Source organism: Streptopelia decaocto (assembly GCF_964273445.1).
Source record: "Streptopelia decaocto genome assembly, chromosome: 5".
Lineage (NCBI taxonomy): Eukaryota > Metazoa > Chordata > Aves > Columbiformes > Columbidae > Streptopelia > Streptopelia decaocto.
This window is the reverse complement of record NC_138659.1, coordinates 30,710,793-30,728,520: the sequence shown is the minus strand read 5'-3', so window position 1 is coordinate 30,728,520 and position 17,728 is coordinate 30,710,793. Positions and strand designations below refer to the sequence as shown.

Below are 17,728 nucleotides of genomic sequence, written 5' to 3'. Positions count from 1 at the left end.
AGCCGCGCCTTTTATTCTGTGGTTTGTCTCTGAACCGGAGCGTGGAGCAGCTGTGACGGGGAGCATCTCTCTGCGAGGAGCCTGTGGGACCTGTTTTTCCCCAGACCTCCCTCGGGGCCGCAGGATTTGGCTGATGTGGCATTTAGGCAAAGCAGATGCTTCTCCTGGTGGGAAAACGTGTGGGGGAGTAGCCTGGCTCTGCAGCCCTCTCTGCTCTTTTCCAGCTCCCACATCGACGGGAGATGCAATGGGTGGGCGATGGAGCATTATCAAGTCTCCAGGCACACTCGAAGATGCTCGCTTTGTCCTTTTATTGTTCTCATGCCCCAGAAACCAAAGAAAAAGGGCATCTCAATTTCTTTCCCCCCCCACCCAGAGTGACCCCAGTGTGTTTTTGTGCTTTTCTCCCTGCCTGGATTCCTACACAACAGCCAACACCATCTAGACACAAGGAAGGAATTTTTGGGTGGTGAGAGCCTGGCCCAGGTTGGACAGAGAGGTGGTGGCTGAACCATCCCTGGAGACATCCCAGGCCAGGCTGGACGGGGCTCTGAGCAACCTGAGCTGGTGAAGATGTCCCTGCTCATGGCAGGGGGGGACTGGGGGAGCTGGGAAGGTCCCTCCAACCCAAACTGTTCTGTGATTCTGTGATCTTCAGCATTTCACTGAGCTTGAGGCTTCATCTCTGAAAATAGGAGAAGGGAAAATAGGGCAGCAAGAGGTTTGAGAAGTTAATAGCTTCTCCTTTATATAGAAAGATACTTAGATACACATCCTTGACGGTAGATAATGAACCAACCTGATGCCATCATCCCAACGCTCGTACCTGGAGCTGACACCATGCCAGTGGTGCGACAGGGTCTCCTGGATGGTGCTGAACACAGCATCGAAAGCAAATGAGGCGTCAACACAGGATTTAAAACACCAAAACACTTTGGGGTAGACAAAACCCAAGAAAATTTCTTCTTTTTAAGGGCTTGAGGGCTTTGGGCCTTGGGCATTTCTGGGTTCCTTCCCCTCATAAGCTGAGCACAAGCAAATCCTGTCCCGAAACAGTGTGTTTCAAAACACATTATCATTGCGAAATTGTTTAAAATAAATAATTAGGAAACTACAGCTGGAAGTCTTAGTACTGTAATATACATTAATATGATACTAATTTTAATTTGTACAAAGCTGTTCACCAATGTACTGCAACAGCGCTGTGATATAGAGTTTTGCATTTAAATCACAGCAATTCAAAGCTTATCTAGCAATAGTACACAGCAGTGGCTTTAAACACTCTAAAATACCAAATTTTACCGCGCTTAAATTTGCACTTGTGGTATTTTGCATATGTAGAAAGGAAAACACCACAAATACCCCCAACAAATTTAGGCCCAGAGATTGGTGGCTAGCTTAGTTCTTTTAAATAGCTTTTTTTTTTTTAAGTACTTAGATTGGGCAGCCTGGCAACAGAATGATTAAAAGATATTTTCCTAAATTGATCTGGAATTCAGACATATGCCAATATTTGCATTACACATCACAAAATGTTTACGATTGATGTACCTACAATACATATTTCGCTTACCTATGTAAAGATTCATATTACAGACAGTGGCTTCACTTCCACATATTACGTTTTATGTAGTTATTACAGTCGTTTCATTCATCATTTTCTGCTAGGTTTTTAATTTCGTACACTTCATCTATCAGATACTACTGTCTATTTTTAATATATCACTGAAGAAAATGATAAGTGGTGTGGAACACTGAGCTACAGATACCGAGGGTTTGCAATACTAAGTAGTATGGAGCTGAATGATAAATGGAGAAGAGCAGCTGAGTTGAGAAGCTCAAGACGTAGTTAGGAAATAACAGCGCACGCAAGGCTGACAAGAATTACATTTGCAGGTAAGCAGAGTGGAAATTTATACTTATTGGGAAAAAAAAAGGGCAAAGCATTGTTTGTGTTATTAAAGGTGGAGTGAGAGATAGGAAGAGCAATGGAGAATGGCAATTTTCTTCCAGCTCCAGCAGGAATTCATCTCAAGCTCTAACATGCAATTTCACTACGGAGCTTCAGGACAAAACAGAGGATCATGCCCAGTTGTTTTGAGTGTTTGGATAACAAAGCATAAAAATCCCAATAAGGAGCCTTTTGTGCCAATGCGGAGCGCAGAAAGATTTCTGTTAGGACAAGTTACAAAGACATCCAGCACCTGAACCACAATAAATATTGATTTAACCAGCTGACACACAAAAAATGTAGTTTTAGGTATCTGATATTTTCAGAGGTCTCTGTACCATTACAGAGGAAAACTGATACAGTTCACTGAATTTCCCAAAGCTGCACAAATACGCAACACCTTCTTATTTTACCTTTTCTGGCAATAAGATCTTACAGTGGAAAGCCATTAGTGCTGTGAGAGTATGGAAATGAGGACAATTAAATCCAACCTGTTATGAATGCTAAAAAGGCTGTTACAATTGTACATCTAACATGATGCCATAGAGCTAAAAAGCGAGTCCTTTCCAAACAAAAAGTTAACAGGTCTTCAGAAATGTTTTATTCATTCTGGTCATACCTGCTCATAACAGGTATGCTTTAGAATCAATTTGGACTTTGAAAATACAGATTTTTTTAGCATTTTAGCTTTCTAAAGTAACAAAATCAGCTATGTAATGTATGTGATTAGCCATCATTAGCCTTTGCTAACATTTATGGCCAAAAACGCCATCCTGATCTGCTGAGTGGTAACCTCAGAGTTGGTAAAACACTTTTTGTCTTGGAGAAAGTTTATCATAAAAAAAACCCTTAATCAACCCAGATTTCCCCCAAAAAGACAGGGAAACACAGGAGAGCTCCCCACTGCCCTGGTGGGGTTTTGCAGAGTGGATCCACAGGGACCTGAGGGTTAATTTTAACACACAGGGGTTCATCACCTCCCTTGGCACGTTGTCACCACGCTCTGTGTGGGGTTATATATGTACAGCTCAACACTTGTGATTAAAAATTGTAAATACTTTTGAAAACCAGTGTAAACAAGGTTATTTTCTTCCTTATCTACTAGTTCTTTGCAGATGTGACTCCAAACATCCCTGGTTTAGCTGGGTAGTGCCAGCCTGCAGTGTAACCGTGTGTCTCCGGCACCTAATCCTGCGACATCCCGTTCGCAGCAGCAGCTACAAGGACGTGTGACTGTCACCTCAGGATCGTCCCCACCAAAGACAGCACATCTGGCTTCCTTTGGAGGGTGGGGATGCACAGGCAGGACGCTTGGGAGGGTGCCAAGAGCCAGATGGAGGTACCAGGAACGACACCAAGCAAGTGGAGAACGGGAGAAACAACGTGGGTAAAGAAGTGAATGGGGCTGATGGATACAAAGGAAGCACAGGGAAAGCAATAAGTGGCTTTGACAGAGTCTGAAACAAGCCTGGCTTTTTTCTATTTTCTTTTTTAATTTTTTTTTTCCTTTTCCCTGTCAAGATCCTACATTTTAATTCAAGGAGGCCTTTGATTCTGCCAGAAAATGTCTTTGCGTGGAGCATCTTCTGTTCCACCTGGCACACAGCCCTAGCACAGCCATTCCCATTGTCAAGCCAGCTCAGGAGTATTTCTGCTTTACAGCATCAGCCTTGCTCAGGTTTTGAGCCCTGCTTAAGCCTCGGGTTGAAGCCAAGAAGACGGGGATTCACTGACAGAACCTCATTTCCCCCAGGGCTACCTGTGCTTCTACCTTCTCCAGTTCTCTCCTTGAACAGAATAAAGCCCTGACTGCAGCATCCTGGCACAAAATGACAATTTGCCTGGTGTCTGCCATGTCCTCCCATCCTCTTTATCTACTTGCATAAGCTTTCTTTTATTTTTTTTCCCCTGACTCAGAAATATCGCAACACCAAAGGCAGGGATGGCACCACATCAAAGAGCCTCAGTTATAAGGGAAGCGGTTTTATTTTCACTTTGAGCAGAGATTTTATTTTTAAGCAAGGCTTCAAAATACCTGAAAAAAGTAACAGTGATGATAATGGGACTGAAAAATTTGATGGCATCTGAATAACATAATTCAAGCACAAACATCAGAGGGTAAGATAACCCACACTGGAGCAGCTCCCAGGGAAAATTCAAGTTATACATCTTGTCTGGGCTGCGTTTCGAAGGAGCTGTGAATCAGCAGTGCTGGGACAATTAAAAAACAAGAGAGAAGGGAAAAACGCCGGTCGATTCTCCCATTGCCTTTTCTTCTTCCTAAAATTTCTTGTTGCCTGGAAATGGCTGATGAGCAGGCAGGATTATGTAAGCACTTGCCAGCTTGCTCACACATTAAGTAAACGAAAGCCTGAGTGATGGGTAGCTTAACCCGGCCTCTGCGCAGGGAACTAAAACCTGTTTACCAAGGTGAACTCACACAGTGAAACCCCTCTAAAAAAATAAATCCAGGAGTGACAAGGACTTGACAATTCCCAGGATTAAAAAGCTGCATACATTACAGACAATGTAATCTCCTTCTAGTAATAAGAGGAAAAGGAAAATAAAGCCTTTTTGGTGTGTAAGACAGTTTTTGTTTTAAAGTATACACATCCTCTCTGATTGAACACTTCCTTGTGTTATTGTCCTTTTTTTTCCCTCCTGATAGATGTGTCACAGGAGAGAGCTATAGCAGCTCCCCAACTCCATATCAAGTTGTATTTTCCAACAAACCCACTGCTCCCATCAAACATGGCCCGTCAATAATAAAATAATAAGAACCATGCTGTAGGAATGTCTTTTCCTAAATTTAATCAGGCTAACACTTAGGCAGGCACTAAAAAAAGCCATGCAAAATATCTGTATCTAATTTCAAATACAACTCCGGCAACTGCGTCACCTGAGCAGACCTAAGTTTGCCTGGACTCTTCCTTGGTGTCATTCAAGTGGCACGTTACCTTTGGCAAATATTCCAATGTAATTAGAGCTGAAGGCTACTTTAAAGTTTAACCTGCTAGGCTTTCTCCATTTTTAAAACATAAAAAAAAAACCACCTGAGGATTGTGCTCATTTTTCCTTTTTCTCTGCTTACCAACAAAGCACCAGGGTCTCTAAAATGATAAAAGAATTCCTGCAGTCACATTTCTTCCTGTTCAAAACAAATGTGCTTACATTGGCCATAAAGCTGAATGCACTGGGAATGCTGCTAGAAACAGTGATATTCTCAGCACTAAAAAAAAACCACCTAAATCCTGCGTCCAGATGAAGTTGTGCCGTCCACTGGAGCATCAGCAGGTGACAAAATACCTGATCTGGAGAGCAAAGCAGAAATTGTGTCGCTCAACCACCACTTGAGCAACGAGGTAAGGACAGCACACAGCAACATAAACTCTTCTGTTTACCACAGGAATGCATGTGTGGTTGTGTAAGGCAAGTTTGTGGGTCTAGAAGAGGGAATATAAAGTATTGAAGTTGCTTGGGGCTCTTTACATCTTCAGGAAGAGAGAAAAAACATCCCAAAAAGAGGATTTTTGTACAGCTGCCCGATGATGGCAAAAGGCAAATCGTCAGCTGGTGATAACGGTTGTGGCTCCAGGGAAATCTGATGCTGGATGTTCCCCCTTCAGTCTTACAGATGGAGAAAAAAAAACAACCCTACGTGAAGAAAAGCTGCAATGAATGGGTGGGGGCAGATGTGAAATTCTGCACCCAACTATTACAATTGTGAAGTGCCTTCAAAAAGTGAAACTGGCCAAAGCCCCAGTCAGCCAGTTATAACCTTGACATTCGTTCAGCTCTATAAGAGAGGAAACGACTTCTCTGAAATGCCAGAAGTGACTCAACCGTGAGTTTTTAAGCCACTTCAAGAGCGTCCTGGTTATTTCAAGGAGTACTAAGAGTTTACCTGAGATTTTCTTCCTTTAAGTGGAACTACGAGCTGGCAAGGTGCTCAAATCGGGGTAAAAGAAACACACTCAAAATTGATTCTTGCGACTGCTGTGTTATGAATAGATTGAATATATTGCTTTTTCTATTCCAAACTGCCTTCCCTGTGAATTTTAAAATACGTAAAACCAGAAAGCACAGAGCAAATAATATCTACATAAGTAGGTCATTTTCTTAATGGCACTGCTGGTTTACTACCAACTCATTTGCAATATAGACACAGACATTTCCAAGCGCGTATATTCACATCTGCAAAGGAGGTGAGCGAGTATAATGGCAGAAGCACTGGCTCCAAGCTCAAGTAGAGCCTAATTCAGAAAGACAAGCAGGAAAAAGTCATATTTTGCAACTTTGAGCTTAGCAGGGAGTGATGACATTTTCAAGAAAATCCTCCCGCCACGTGTAAGCTGCAGTATGAATGTGCCACACGTTGCATATTTCATTAGAAAAGCAGAGCCACGTTATTTCATTAGAGAAGCGATAAGTTCAATCCTTACCAAGTTTTCTTGGTTCCTGGCTGCTATTTTCTGATCATCTTCTCCCCCATTTTTCATGTATTTGACCTCTTCCACTGGTTTGATCCTATACTCATCTGAGCACCAAGAAAAGAACAAAAAAACAAAAGAAAACAAAATTTTGAACCAGTGTAGTTCAGCAGCTGGAAAAAACCAAACCAAACAAATGAAAACCAAAACAGCTGACTAGAAAAGACCCTAATTAAGCAAAGCGACTAAAAATTACATGTATATAGTTTCAAAGGCTTAAACGTGATGGATATCAAAGAAGTTTTTCCTCAATGAAGCTTCAGTAAGAATTTCCAGTTCTGGCTTCCAGAAATTGTTCAGTAGTGATTTGGTCTAGTACAGCCACGGCACCACGAACTGGGGATGTTTGGTATGTACTTGCCCTCAAATTCCTACTTTTCTGTATCATGTGTTTAATACAAACATGTTCTTTGATCCTGCATTCGCCCTGGGTTTTTATTATCAGCGGGCAAAGCCGTGAGGTACAGTAGTTACTACAGAGAGGAGTCTGCTTGTAGGTGTTCCTTCCATTGAAAACACCTCCTTGGAAAAGCAATGCTGATGGAAGCTATTTGAAATTTCAGTTAAAAGCTGCAAAAAATACCCAACAAAAGCACACACACGCCCCCAAGCCCCACTGCTTTTTAAATTATTATCTTGTTTTTTTTCCTGTACTTTTTAAACGCAGCTAAAGCACAAGGGACACAATGTACAGTCATACAGTGATTTCTGGAGAAAAGGCCCCATTCTGAGCATCTTTCTCTCCCCACTCCCCCCACCATGACCATTTTTCTTTTGCATTAATACTACCCAGATACAAACCCAGCATGAAAATGAGTAATAAGTAAGATTCCTTGTTTGCCCTTAATATCTCTGAGCTAGGCATTTCAGCTCTTCAAATCATAAATTTCCAGCTCCTCTCCCAGTACTGAAATATCTTACATACTATAAGTAAACAGCCTCACTAAAACTTGAATAAAGGGTTTCTTTTTCATTGTGAGGACAAGAAAGGATTTGGTGATTCTTCTCTCTGGCCCTAGAACACAGTGCTTCAAGTACCAACCCTGCCTCATCAAAATTATTTAGAAGGAAGCTCATTTTCCAGAAACTTTTAACCACAGAGTATGTAAGTCAAACAAGCCTAACTTGGAAAAGCAATCTGCTTTTCTTATTATAGTTTAAATAAAACTGGGAATTTCTCAAATAGCAGCATCTCAGATGCAGAGCCTCAAAGCAGATGGAAGAATTTAAGACAATATTATTAGACTGGTAAATGTGAACAACTCCTCTAAATTTTTTTTTCTCAATAGAATTTAGGTAGTCTAGAGATGACAATTCATAAAACCAAAAAGGCTGAACACAATAAAGCCTGGGAATTAGAAGTAGTTGATTGACTGCAATATCTAACTTACATTTTTCTCGCTCCTTCAATGATCTCTGTTGTGATTAGCAATAAAACCCACATGCAGAAAAAGCATAAAACTCCCAGGGTGACTTGTACAGATTTGAATAGGAAAAGAGATGAGAAAGAAAAAATAGCACAAAGGAAGTTTGCACAACCCACAGCTCGTCCACATTCACCAAAAGTGAGGTGTGTTCAATCCAGCCCTGTAAAAAACAAGTTGGGTATGGAGGCCCTGATGTTCAGGGGCAAAAATAACCTCTGAAATGTGTCTCCTGCTTATTCCTAAAGATTGTGATCGAACACCGAGCGCACGTCCGGGCAGCAGACGGCATGTAAGGGATGCTTGCTTGGAAGGCATCATCTCTGGTAGCAAGTGGACCAGGGCACTGAGGAGCCCATGACTGATAATCAGTATAATCTGATTTACATATGACAGATATGGTTCCATAGGATGGAGGCAAGACAGGATGGAAGGCTTTTAAGGCTTTTGTTGGAAACTTAATTCTGTATTTCTGCCCTGATTGTCAGAAAGTGCTGCCAGGCGTCACTGCTCAGTTATCTGTGCTGAGGCTTCTCAAATTCATCATCACTATCATGACAACAATCTTGTAATTATTGCACCATTACTACTTAGAAATTTGTGCTGCTCTTACTGGGTGACTGGAGTAGAATAAAATAGACTCCTTCAGTTGGAAGGGACCTACAATGACCATCTAGTCCACCTGCCTGACCTCTTCAGGGCTGACCACAAGTTCAAGTGCATTGTTAATGGCCTTGTCCAAATGCCTCTAAAACACAGGCTTGGGACGCCGACTGGCTCTCCAGGAAGCCTGTTCCACTGTTTGACACCCCTCTTGATAAAGAAATGGTTCATAATGTCCAGTTTAAACCTCCCTCATTAAATTCCATCCTATTAATAACTGCCCAATGCTCCCATCTGCCTGGATCCCTCCATGAGGCCTCCTTGTCCCTCAGGAGAGTCAACAGCACCTCCAAGTGTGGTGTCATCAGCAAACTTGTCAATGCCACGTTCAACTCCAGCATCAGGTCATTGATACATTCAGTTCCAGCAAGACAGGGAACTGCTGGAGAGAGTCCAGCGCAGCCACCAAGATGCTGAAGGGAGTGGAGCATCTCCCGTGTGAGGAAAGGCTGAGGGAGCTGGGGCTCTGGAGCTGGACAAGAGGACACTGAGGGGGGACTCATTCATGGGGATCAATATGGAAAGGGGGAGTGTCAGGAGAATGGAGCCAGGCTTTTCTCGGTGACAACCAGTGACAGGACAAGGGGCAATGGGTACAAACTGGAACACAAGAAGTTCCACTTAAATGAGAAGAAACTTCTTCCCAGTGAGGGTGGCAGAGCCTGGCCCAGGCTGCCCAGGGAGGTTGTGGAGTCTCCTTCTCTGCAGACATCCCAACGCGCCTGGACACCTTCCTGTGTAACCTCATCTGGGTGTTCCTGCTCCAAGGGGGGATTGCACTGGATGAGCTTTCCAGGTCCCTTCCAACCCCTGACATTCTGGGATTCACCCAGCATATCACCAGCCCACCCACCCCACAGCTGGACAACACGGCCATAAGGACGCTGTGAGGGACGGCAGCTGCCTCAGAGGAATGGGCAGCCCAAGGTCTATCAGGATTCTTAAAGACTGAGATTAAAAAAAAAAAAAAAAAGCATCGAATGCCCCTGCTTTTTCTTCATCCCTATTAAGTCTGGTGACCATCATCACCAAGTATCAACTTCTTGTGTAATTTCCACAGATATTTACAACCATGTTAGTAAATGTGCTTTGCCCCAATACTTTATTTACAAATACAATAACTACTCAATTATCTGTGCAGCACAACACAGTTGGTGTTGCTTTTCTCTCCATCCTACCAACTGCAGGAGAAATGCAGACACCTGGACAATTCATGCCCGAGAAATGCAGCAACAAGAAAGTTTCCAAAAAATAAAACAGTAATTTTTCATTTCTATTTTTGGATATTTTGGATATGCGAACTTGCCAACATGCAAGTCTTACTTCAGAGAATTTCACCTTCTTTTTGGGAGAATATAGATTAAAAAAAATCAGGAGGTCAAAGTAGAAGGCACCTGCTTCTGTAGATGTTGGCAGAATTAGTCTTTTAGTAGAAAGTGTCTTAATATCTCTTATATGCGTTTGGGCATGAGAAATCTGTACTTGTAGCCCAAAAAGCAATGTAAATTTGACACAATCTAAAGCTGACGACCCACCTTACAGGCCAAGAAGGTACATCCAGTGCCTAAATAAAAGATTATCAGACAGGAGTGCCAAGCAGCTAGAAACTCCATTAACCCCTGTGTTTTGGGCAAGCGGTGCATGTACTAATATCAGACGAACAGTTGAACATAGCGTTGGCCTGCAGAAAGCGAAAAATCACCCTAATTTCAGTTAATGGGAACAAATGAGGGGACTGAGCCACAAACAACTGCTTTATCAGATACACAGAGATGAAGGGAACGGATCAGCAACATTAAGTTTGAAGATATATGATTACTCATAAGCTCTCATAAGCTCTTATAATTTCCGATCACAGGCAAAATATTCTCCTTAGAATAGGGAGAATACAATACACTGGCAACATTAGTTCATATTGAGTAGTTGCTTCCTGAAGATAGGTATAAATAGATATCCTTCCACTTTCAAAGGGGGGAAAAAAACAGCTAAGTAATCACAGAGAAAGAAAAAGGAGGAGTATCCAGCTAACTACAAGCTGACAGCTTCCCAGGTATGAGGAGGGGACCAGTCAATATTAGCACATTCCCAGCCAAGATTGTTGGCTGCAATGAGGAGCCAATCATAAGGGCAACTAAAGGGTGTAAAGGAGGAGAACGTAGCGAGCAGCTTCTCTGGGGAAGATGCTACTAGTTGGTGTAACTGAGAAGAAACTAATCTGATGCGTAACACCTTGTTCTTCACACATAAGAAAACATTCAATTTTTCAAATATACTAAGTATAGCAATTAAATTCAAGGAAGTATTTAGAGGAGACAGGTCCCACGTTATTTTTTGTTATTATTGGAAGGACACAACTAGAAATAGACTTTTTTGACCAGGTGAAGATAAATGTTACCTTCTGTAGTTAAGATATATATGATGAGCGATTAGAAATGAACCCAGAGAAATCCTGGAATGTTAATTATGCCCTACTTGATCTCGATCAAGTCTGACAGTCAACAGGACCTTTAAAACTGTAAAAAGTTCAGGATAAAGGAAATTATACAAAGTTCTATGCATATTTACCTTGCTAAAAGTAACACCTTTCTCTTTCCTAATAGAGTTTTATATCAAAATCAAATAAAAGTTAAAGATCTTTATGTTTCTCTCATGTGCAAAACTAACAATCAAGTAGTGAATGCAATACAAATTTTAGGACACTATCACTCACAGTGTGCGATAGGATATATAAAGAAAAATACATCTTTATGATTCTTTCATGCATAAGAGTAAAAAATCAGGTACTGTCTTTTGCTGTGTGGCCTATTATATAAAAAGAGAAGATTTCGAGCAACTCAGTTCGGTGAGGAATGGGTTTACAGGACCGCCACAGCAAATAGCGAGTTGAAGAAAAGCAGCCCAACTGAAATGAAAGAAAAACAACGTAAATGACGGAAAAACAAAAGACAGAAGTATTGTCAAGCGTAACACCCATCACAAAATCCATCACAGGATATACATCAGAAAGCAGTAACACCTATGGCATGAAACTCTTTGGAAGAGCAAGGGAGGAAGAATTTTTAGGTTGAATATGCCGGAAAAAAAATCTCATTAGGCAAATCTTATGAATGAAGATCTCCAGCTGGAAACAGATCATTCTACTAAAACATGTCATCCGGTTGCCATGGCAACGAGACAAAGAACAGCAGCACTCATTAATAATGATTTCAGTGATACATGAGCATATCAATTTATAATATTGAATCAATTACTAGAGCGGGGAAACAAGAAAACTGTGATTGTTCCTATGAGAAAAACTTCTTCAGCACGTCCAGACATCGCTGTAAGTGCCATTACCACAGCAGGATCAGCAATGATGCTATTTGCGACTCAGTTAAAAGAAAAACAAACAAAAAACCCCCAAAAATCCACTCCATCAAAGATATCTGTGACTTCTGGAAAAATCTTTTGTTAAACATCAAGTCTTAGAGAAAAAATAAAATTGAAAAGCTGATTTATATTGCATCCCCATTTCAGACATCTAAGGACGAACAGATTTGGCTCTGCTGTCACCGACAGGGACGATGGGTGAGCCTCTCTTCTTTATTTTTAGCGACATATCAAGTATCAGACAGAAGCTAAAGTGGTTCTTCAGTCACACCACCAAGAAGAACGTTTCTAGCCACACCTGTGCTTCAAATCTGTTCTTCAGTATCTCTTGTCTTTGTATCGAAGGACGTGCCAACATTTATCCTTCATCCATAATACAACACGTCTACTCTACAAAATGTGAGCTTTTTGTCTGACAGATTTCTCAGCACCGTACTTCTTTCCGCCAGGTGCAGAAACGACTCCTACCGCTGCCATCACGAGGAATGCCATGGATCAAAGATTCACGTGCTCTCCTCTCTCAAAGACTTGAAAGCCAAAAACTATATTTAGATAAAGGACTCAATCGCTCTTTCTAAAAATATTTGGTAAAAATCCTAAGAGATTTTGATGCAACTTAACTGAAACATTTAACAGGACGCTAGGCACTTAAGATTCTAAACACAGAACATGCCAAATCACAGAATCACAGAATGTTAGGGATTGTGTTCCAGTTTGAACCCATTACCCCTTGTCCTATCATTGGCTGTCACCAAGAAGAGCCTGGCTCCATCCTCCTGACACTCACCCTTTATCTATCTGTAAACATGAATGAGTCACCCCTCAGTGTCCTCTTGTCCAGTTCCAGAGCCCCAGCTCCCTCAGCCTTTCCTCACACGGGAGATGCTCCACTCCCTTCAGCATCTTGGTGACTGCGCTGGACTCTCTCCAGCAGTTCCCTGTCCTGCTGGAACTGAGGGGCCACAACTGGACACAAGATTCCAGGTGTGGTCTCCCCAGGGCAGAGCAGAGGGGCAGGAGAACCTCTCTGACCTACTGACCACCCCCTTCTAACCCACCCCAGGTACCATTGGCTTCCTGGCCACAAGGGCCCAGTGCTGGCTCATGGTCACCCTGCTGTCCCCAGGACCCCCAGGTCCCTTTCCCCTACGCTGCTCTCCAACAGCTCATTCCCCAACTTACACTGGAACCTGGGGTTGTTCCTGCCAAGATGCAATACTCTACATTTGCCCTTGTTATACTTCATTAAATTTTTCCCCCACCCAACTCTCCAGCCTGTCCAGGTCTCTGGATGGCAGCACAACTTCCAGTGTCAGCCACTCCTCCCAGCTTGGTGTCATCAGCAAACTTGCTGACAGTCACTCTATTCCCTCATCCAAGTCATTGATGAATATATTGAATAATACCAGCCCCGGCACTGACCCCTGAGGCACTGCACTAGATACAGGCCTCAACTGGACTCCGCCCCATCTCATCTACAGTGCCACCGCAAAGGAGGAATACTCCAAGGTTGCTTGGGGGGGCTGCAGTTTCCACTATCAGAGGTCTTTCAAGTCATCAGCCTTGTGTACCGCAGGTTAAAGTCCATCCTGCTTTGGAGCACAAGAGGGACGAGGTTTGCTCTTCAGATTATTCCAGCTCTGTGACTGTGTGTGGATATCAGCTACCTGGATACCAGCAGAAGCTATGTCAAAGATCCAAAAAAAAGAGTCAACAGTTAGAGAAAGAATTTGCAATATTTCTAGAACTAACCACTAGCTTCAGCTTCAAGCACTGAAAAAAAGCAGCATCTACATGGTTCTTTTGATTCTACATGGTTATTATTTCGATTCTGACTTAATTGCTGAGATTTGCAGCTGTGGGGGTGGACTTCCGATCCACCTGGACGTGGGTTGAGAGTGAAGTTTCTTTGGAGACGTCCCAGCAGTGGGTGAGCAGCCTGTCATGTTCCTCTGTGATCAACTCAGAGCTATCAATTCTAGATTTTAGCGATTATATTGTTTTTTACTAACATGAAGTAAATAGAAGAAAATACCTTAGGAAATAAGCCAATCTATTTCTCTCAAAGAACTAACTGAAAATGTTCAGTTACATCTCCCACATGAAGTTGCCTTACTTTAATCCAAGCTAAAATACAGCCACTGCTGGAAGCCAAGGCAGTGGACACCACCAGATATTAAACAGAGAACAGGTGCACAAACAACACACTCGTTCTGCCAACAAAATATAAATCCTTTGAAAGCAACGCCGTTTAAAAAACTGAATGTATTACACAGATCACAGCACATCTGAAGACCACCCTCACGTATTTTTTTCTTCTTCCTACGCAATCCTACCATGTGTTGACTAGGAATGCTAATTACTGCGTCTGCACGAGGCAGATGTGATGGATAGGGTTGTGTTTTGGGGGGTAAAAAGGAGAATGAGACATCCAGTGTAACAAAAACCAGACTGTATGTGGAGGACTTCTGCAGTATTGGAAGGACGCTCACCCTAATGCAAGGCAAGATATGGGTAGCTCTTTTCTATGCTATAGAGAGGTTCCAACTACAGCCCCGTATCACGTCCAGCACTTTATGAAACATTAACTCCCTCAAGAGCGATGCCTTCTTGAAACTAAACAGGAAGATTTTAGCAAATTCCCTTCTTCTTTATCAGACGACCCTTTTTCAGTCCCAAATCGTGACAGCTTTCAACAACATTCCCCTGGGGCCGGCAGCTTTGACAGAAACACGGCTCCATTCACTTTAATAGACATCATCTTGATCTTTGCCGCTGTAGAAGCACAAAACCTCGTCTTGTCATTTAACCCATCCTTCATTAATGCTGTCAGAAGTTTTCAGTGCTGCAAACCGCTTGTGGTTGTCAATCCTTTGGGTATCTCTGTCCTCTCCCACGAAAGGCCCAGCCTAGGGCAGAAGATGCCACTGCAACACCTGCAATGCCGCCACTCGTCACGGGCCTCAGTTTATGTATCTTGGGTTTTCTGATTTCTTTTCCCTCTGATCTAATAAAGTGGCAGATGATGATGAAGCCATAATTGCACTCCCTTGTTTCTACAGGTTTAATTTTCGAATTGGGTACACAATCTGCAGAGACCCATCTCTGTCTGCAGGAGATGTGCAGCTGAATCAAGAAAGCCATTACCTGGTTTCTTCTACTACTTGGTTTCTTCTTGGCCAAAAAGTTCCCAAGGCATTGGGATTGTCGCATAATCTAAGCACTGTGAAAACTACAGTTTTGTGTATAAAGGATCATGTTAACTTAACTTGCACCAAGGGCACAGGCCCACTACAGCCACTGTCAGGTCTACCTTAGTGGTAGGTAGGTCAGAGGAGTGTTTTATATATTTATTTATTTATTTATATATTATATATTATATATTATATATTATATATTATATATTATATATTATATATTATATATTATATATTATATATTATATATTATATATTTATTTATTTATATTTATATACACAACCTCAGGGGCAGTTTCATTATAACAGAAAAGGACTCAGAAATTCAACCTCAACATCCGAAAATCCAGTTACCGCTAAACACACAATTTCTGCCTTGCTTGTAATGTCCTTAAAGACAAAATCTCCAGATCTTTTAGACACCCATTCGTACATAAGATCTGAGGAAACTTCATATATAAGATGGTATTGAAAAAAACAGCCATGTGATCATATAATGAAAGGGTTTTGTGCGCTTGCCTGTAATTAAGAAGCCAAAAAGCAGTGCTGGTGTTGCACACTCGTAACTGTCTTTCAGCTACCAGATTTTCCTTGTGAAACTATATAACTCATATATATGTGTGTGTGTGTATATATATATATATATACACACACATACACAGACTTTTATTTTTTAATTAACACATAACTTGGAGCCAGACGCCAGGTTGTTCAAAGGAAATAATTTCTCAGGTGGAGATTACAGCCATGGTGCTCGGCAGGAAGGAAACTCAGTAAACACAATTATCTAGCCCACTAAAAAGATCAAATTGAGAAACGAAAGCAGGAGAGGAAACAAGCAGCAGAGAGATTAATTAAAGGAACAGACAGGAGGAAAACAAAGGGTCTGTGTCTTGAAAATATTGCTGCTCGTATGAAACCAACAGGGTTTTGGATCCAGGTTGCACTGTGTGGGCCGCCCTGCATCTTGAAGGAGCCGCAAGTTTAGCATTCCCCATCACTTACTACATTTAAACACCACAAATTTATCATGGAATCACAGACTCATTTTGGTTGGAAGAGACCCTCAAAATCATCAAGTCCAACCATAACCCACCCCTGGCACTGCCCCATGTCCCTGAGAACCTCATCTCTGTCTGTCCAACCCTCCAGGGATGGTGACTCCAGCACTGCCCTGGGCAGCCTGTTCCAATGCCCCACAGCCCTTTGGGGAAGAAATCGTTCCCCAGATCCAACCTCAACCTCCCCTGGCGCAACTTGAGGCCGTTTCCTCTGCTCCTGGTGCTTGTTCCTAGGGAGCAGAGCCCGACCCCCCTGGCTCCAAGCTCCTTTCAGGCAGTTCAGAGATCAGAAGGTCTCCCCTCAGCTCCTGTTCTCCAGCTGAACCCCCCAGGCCCCTCAGCCGCTCCCATCACACTTGTGCGTCAGCCCCCCACCAGCTCCGTTCCCTTCTCTCAACTCCCTCCAGCACCTCAAGTCCTTTCTTGAGCCCTCAGGTGATTTTGGTGCCACTGGCGCCGCCATTTCGTGCACTGAGGTGATCCCACCACCCCTGGTGCCGCCATTTTGAGCCCTGAGCTGAGGGGCCCAGAACTGCCCCCAGGATTGGCGGTTTGTCCTCCCCAGGTCCCAGCACAGGGACAGTCACTGCCCTGGGCCTGCTGGCCACACCAGTGCTGGGACCAGCCAGGATGCTGGTGGCCTCTTGGCCACCTGGGCACTCGTTGGCTCATGTTCAGCTGCTGGCACCAACACCCCCAGGGCCTTTTCCTGGGGCACCTTCCAGCCGCTCTTCCCCAGCCTGCAGCGTTCATGGGGTTGTTGTGACCCAAGTGCAGGACCTTGGTGAACCTCAGACAATTGGCCTCAGCCCATGGATCCAGCCGGGCCAGACCCCTCTGTATGGCCTTCCCAGCCTCCAGCACATCAACACTCCACCCAACCTGGTGTCATCTGCAAACTGACTGAGGGTGCCCTCGATCCCCCAGACCACTGATAAAGGGATTAAACAGAACTGGCCCCAGTGCTGAGCCACTCGTGACCGGCCAGCAACTTGCATTTGATTTTATTCACAACTTTTTGTGCCTGACCATTCAGCCAATTTTTAGCCAGCGAAGAGTACACATGTCCAAGCCATTAGCAGCCAGTTTCCCCAGAAGAATGCCATGGGAAACGGCGTCAAACGCTTATTTTAAACAAAACTGCATGGCCCTGCCCTCAAAGAAAACACCCTGTGCCATTCAAACTTCAAAAACAAAGCTTGAAGCTTCACTGCCATAAACCTCTTTGTTGTGAAAGGGAAAGACAGAGAAGAGGAGCGGTGGCTGGGAAGCAAGCATGCAAATAGAGCACAAGGGCTAAAACTTCTCCTACAATCCAACTAGATGGCAAAAACTTGGCAAGCTTGTAGGCAGTGACAGTAAGATCTCCTCGATCATAGAGGAGAGACGTGTGCTGTCCTCTCGCCTCTCCACACCGCACCCCAGAAACTGCCTTGATACAGGCCCTGTCAGGGACTATTCAGAATCCAGAATATATACTTAATTGATCGCTACTCTGAGCATCCCTTGTACAGCAACGGAGATCCTGCTCCCTTCAGCCCCACTAACATGTCAACCAATTGCTCTAGGTGCC

At 43.2% G+C, this 17,728-nt stretch overlaps 1 protein-coding gene across 2 annotated transcripts in view; it reads right to left on the bottom strand.

Annotated features, from left to right (window-relative positions):
• LOC309440447 (uncharacterized protein C1orf21) overlaps nucleotides 1-17,728 on the bottom strand; it is a 109,175-nt gene that overhangs the window by 36,226 nt on the left and 55,221 nt on the right. For both annotated transcript variants that reach the window (XR_014184202.1, XM_082054124.1), the window contains exon 3: nucleotides 6,394-6,488. Coding sequence is in view for 1 of the 2 variants with exons in the window: in XM_082054124.1 (XP_081910250.1) it covers nucleotides 6,394-6,488 (95 nt within the window). In the remaining variant the exon portion in view is untranslated. The remainder of the gene's footprint in view (nucleotides 1-6,393; nucleotides 6,489-17,728) is intronic.